Below are 4476 nucleotides of genomic sequence, written 5' to 3'. Positions count from 1 at the left end.
CTCCTCCTCCTGCCCCTGGGGTCTCCTCCTCCTGCCCCTGAGGGCCGCCTCCTCCTTCCCCTGGGGGCCTCTTCCTCCTGCCCCTGGGGCCTCCTCTTCCTGCTCCTGGGGGCCACCTCCTCCTGCCCCTGTGAGCCTCCTCCTCCTGCCCCTGCAGCCTCCTCCTCCTGGGGCAGGGGCAGGAGGCTTAGCAGGAGGAGGAATCTGCCTGTGCACCACCTGGACGTGCCTGCCCACGGGGGTCACTGGCAAAAGCTCCCGCCATCTGCTGACACTGGGACATCTTCCCATGTGACAGAAATGGAAGATGCTTCCAGGCCAGACCTCCCCCAGGGGACTTGCGTTCCCAGGGCAGGGCCCCAGCTTTATATTCAAAAAGTGAGAGAGGAAACAGGCCTGGAGTGAAGGGTTCCCTCCACAGGGAGATGGCGTCAGGTGGTCGTCTCCACTGAGCCCAACAGCTGCTGTGTCCCAGGCAGGACTGAAGGTGGCCACCCCAGCAGGCCCTGGACGCCAGGGACTCCAGCAGCACCATAGGCCCTGGGCGTGAGGGAACCCAGCAGCCCCAGCTCCATGCGTGCCAGGTCCTGCTCCCACCCTGGTGCAGGTCCCCAGGGTTAGCTAAGAAGGTCATGGCTCTTGCGCCCCACTCAAACCTGAGCCCTCTGTGTCCTGGACATGATGGGGGGCTGTGCACAGTCCTCCCCCGGATGTCACTCTAAGGACGGCCTCTTCCTTCAACGTCACGTGTCAGGAGCAGGAATCCTTGCGGAACGTCTGAAGACCTGTGTCACGTGTGACTTCAAAACTCATGACCCTCACAGTCACCCTGCCTTGCCCCGCACTGAAACACATCATGGTGCGTGCTCTAATCTGCAGCTTCCTCGGGCTGGGCTGGACACAGATCTCTGTGCAGACGCTGCTGCCGGGAATGCACACAAAAGGACCTGCCAGTCAGTGGGAACATGGTGGGGGCAGCACCTCCCACCCAGAAAGGAAGCCCAGGTGTGTGAGGACCAGGGGTTCTCAGCTGTGTCCCCCAGGGGACTCGGGGCCTGTCTGGGGGACACGGTTGGGTTGTCGCACCTGGGGACTCCTGCATGCTGCAGGCAGAGGCCAGGGCCACCCAGTGCCCCCATCATCCAGGGTGCCCAGCACAGCGGTGCCTGGCCCTGAATGCCTGCAGCGCCAATGTAAGAAACTCGGCACAGTCCCTGTAGTGATGCCGGATTATCGGGGTCTGTTTCACCCGTGGCCATGGGACAGAGCTTCCTGACACAGAAGGCGGTTGTGCCAGCAATGGAAATGGGACAGGCAGGCAGAGGCCGCGGTCCCGCTCACCCTCCCCCCCCACAGGCAGACGCCGCGGTCCCGCTCACCCCCCTACCCTCCAGCAGATAAAGGCTACTTTCCCGTTCCCATTCACCACCCCCTATGGCGGGAGTCAGAGGCCACTGTCCCGCTCACCAACCCTATGACATCTCCACGTCTGCAGGTAAAATGGGGTTGGGTTTTGGCAAATCCATATGGCTCCCCCTAAATAGCCTGTTTGTGCCCACAGGACATCCACCAGCAGGCAGATGCCGGAGCCTCCACCTCTACAACGGGGAGCCGCCCAGGCCTACGCAGGCCAGTCCCAGGGTCAGAAGAGCCGCGTGCCGGCAGAGCATGGTGGCGGCTCCCCAGGGACACCTGGCGCAGTCCCCAGCCGTACCTGTGGTGGGCTGGCGCCCCAACGGCAGGATTGTCACCGCCCCCCCACCTCCTGTCCCCTAAACCAGAGGGCGAGGCAGCTGCAGGGCCTCCTCCTCTCCGACCCCAGCCCCGTGCCGTCCACCCCACTGCCTGCCACCAGCACGTGCAACTCCAGCAGGCGACGCTGGCCCTACCTGAAGGGGCAGAGGGTAGGATGAGCAGGTTGGGACGGCCTCGGGCGTCGGGCGGAAGCCTGCGAAGGCCAGAATCTGCTGGGCAGGGTTGTAGAGGGTCTGCGGAGGAACTCCAGGGCCATAGGCCATCTGGGACAGAGGCACCTGCTGCGGAGAGACGGGAGGTCAGCATGCACCCCCCATGGAAGGAGGGGCTGTGCAGCCTTCCTAGAAAGCCCAGCACCCCTGACCCCCGACTCTCAGGCTGGAGCTGACCGCACCCCGGCGTGCGTTTACACTCAGGCTGAGTTACACTCAGGCTGAGTTACGCTCAGGCAAGGTCAGCTCCAGCCTGGACACCCCAGCGTGGGAGGCGAGCGTGGCACCTGCACCAGACACGCATTTCTGTGTCCTGTCTACAATCTGGCTGTGGTTCCTCCTAGGACAGCCAGTGAGAGGAAAGGCTGAGCCGTTGGGCAGAAGCCTTTGCCAGGAGACTGCGTGACCCCAGCAGACCCTTCCCGACCCCAGACTGCCACTCCCTGCTGTCACTGCAGAGCAAGGACCCCTGGGAGGGCACCTGTCTTGTGTTGGTGTGCAGGAATCTGGGGCCCAAGGTGAGGCCTGGGGGGACCACTGGGGCAGGAGCCAGAGGGCTGGACCTCAGGATGCCAGGGTCACTCAGCTTCGCCAGTTTTGTCTGGAAGCGGGAAAGTGCTAAGCAAAGAAAAGGCTGAGGAGCAGATCGCAGGAGGGCTCCAGGCCGAGTTACTTCCTAGTAATGGACAGCCTCTGGGATGGCTGGGGCGTGGAGAGGCTGCTCGGGAGTGTTTGCTGCCTCGCTGGGCAGGGTCTGGCCTGCAGGACCTTCGTCTGCCTGCTGCTGCCCAGGCTCCTTGCGTGGGTGCAAGAGGGGTGCCCCTCATCCCTGGCCTGCCGTTTGCATGTTCTGGGGCCTCGGGCTCCCTCACGCCTGGCTGCCCCCCTCACAGCTTCTCTGCAGGCTCGGGGGTTGGGATTTGCTGGCAGGATGCCACAAGAACATCTCATTTGAAATGGGTGCCAGGGGAGGGCAGAGGAGGGAGAAGGAAGAGGGCGGTGGGCCCAGGCCAGCGATGTCCCTGTGGTTTCCTAGGCAAGGGCCGGCCTCTCAAGGACGGATCCAGCCCAGCTCCTGTGAGGGGCCCTGTTCCTCCCTCCTCCTGCCCAGGCTGTGTGGGTCTTGCCTCTAGGGTTTGTGAAGACACTGGCTTCAGCCCCACCCTGGACCTGCGCATCTGAAGCCCCAGGCAGCTGCTAGACAGGAATTTAGGGCAGGAGGGCTGGGCCTCCCTCTTGGAAGCTAAACTTTGTTTCTTGGGGACGGGTTGTGCCCACCTTAGTGGAGAGGCAAGGATTAAATCAGGTGATTTTTGTGGGACAGGACGGGCCCGTGGTGAGCTGGTATGCACCCACTGTCGCCCTGACACCCTGCTCCACTGGCAGACACACAGGCCTCAGCGGCCCATCTGTAAAGTGAGGGCCAGGGACCCCCCAGCCCACCCTGGGAGACGGGCCCAGAGCCCTGGCCCCTGGCGAGCAGCAGGGGTCACACCAAGAGGCCTCACCATGTCCTTGAAGGCCCCCAGGACAGCGGCGGTGATGATGCCCAGGAACAGGCCCAGGATGTTCAGGACCGCAGAGGCCCAGAGCAGGCGGTACAGGTGCAGGACGTCCTGGCAGCTGCGGACACCGACGAACTCGTAGTAGGCAGGTGAGGGCTCTGCGCTGCAAAGAGAAGGCACCACAGCGTCCCCACAGCGTCACCACTCGAGCAAGTGACCGCCACAAGTTATACTTGTGGCCGGGTGACCTCTCGACTGAGCCCTGCAGGGCCGGGGGAGGAAGTCAAGGCTGGAGCCTAGTGAATACCTGTCCCTGCGCTGCTCTGGGGGACAAACCTATGTGTGATGGGATTGGTCCGTGAGGCCCCCACCTGCGGCCCACAGTGGGCAAAGAGCGGCAACCGGGCCGGTAGCCCATCCTCTGCTCGATGGCCCACAGGACGGGTGTCTGGGCCCCAGCTGAGCCACCTCTGTCTTCACAGCAGGATGGAAGGCCGTCAGGGTCACGAGCCCCTGTCCTGAGATGGGGCCCAGAGGCTGGGCCAGGTTTAAACTCTTGCCCAACACACGGGCTGTGTCCTCTAGGGCAGATCTACCTCCAGAGCCTCTGTCTTCTTAGCTGTGAAATGTACACAATTTCCTTTCCTCACATAAACATCTAGGAGCAAAGGAGATGATGTGGGTGCAGGGCTGTGGGGGTGATGTTGGGAGGGGAAGCTGGGGTCTCACCCCTGCAGTCGCCTTGTAGGGTCTGGCCCTGCAGACACCGTGTGGGGGTCTCACCCCTGCAGGCACCATGTGTGGGGGTCTCACCCCTGCAGGCACCTCGTGGGGGTCTCATCCCTGCAGCCACCGTGTGGTGGTCTCATCCCTGCAGCCACCGTGTGTGGGGGTCTCACCCCTGCAGGTACCTCGTGGGGGCCTCATCCCTGCAGCCACCGTGTGGGGGTCTCACCCCTGCAGGCACCTCGTGGGGGCCTCATCCCTGCAGCCACCGTGTGGGG

The 4476-nt window shown here is 63.5% G+C and overlaps 1 protein-coding gene across 1 annotated transcript; it reads right to left on the bottom strand.

Annotated features, from left to right (window-relative positions):
* Window positions 1-1889: 1889 nt before the first annotated feature.
* On the bottom strand, window positions 1890-3646 carry LOC108299142 (transmembrane protein 255B-like; the record flags this gene model as incomplete). Its single annotated transcript, XM_017521509.2, has 2 exons — window positions 1890-2033; window positions 3476-3646. Coding segments are annotated over 2 exons (315 nt in total), but the record flags the coding sequence as incomplete, so codon positions are not given.
* Window positions 3647-4476: the final 830 nt, after the last annotated feature.

The sequence above is a fragment of the Cebus imitator genome, unplaced genomic scaffold (genome assembly GCF_001604975.1).
Source record: "Cebus imitator isolate Cc_AM_T3 unplaced genomic scaffold, Cebus_imitator-1.0 Scaffold2322, whole genome shotgun sequence".
Taxonomy (NCBI): domain Eukaryota; kingdom Metazoa; phylum Chordata; class Mammalia; order Primates; family Cebidae; genus Cebus; species Cebus imitator.
This window is presented reverse-complemented; position numbering and strand designations above follow the sequence as displayed.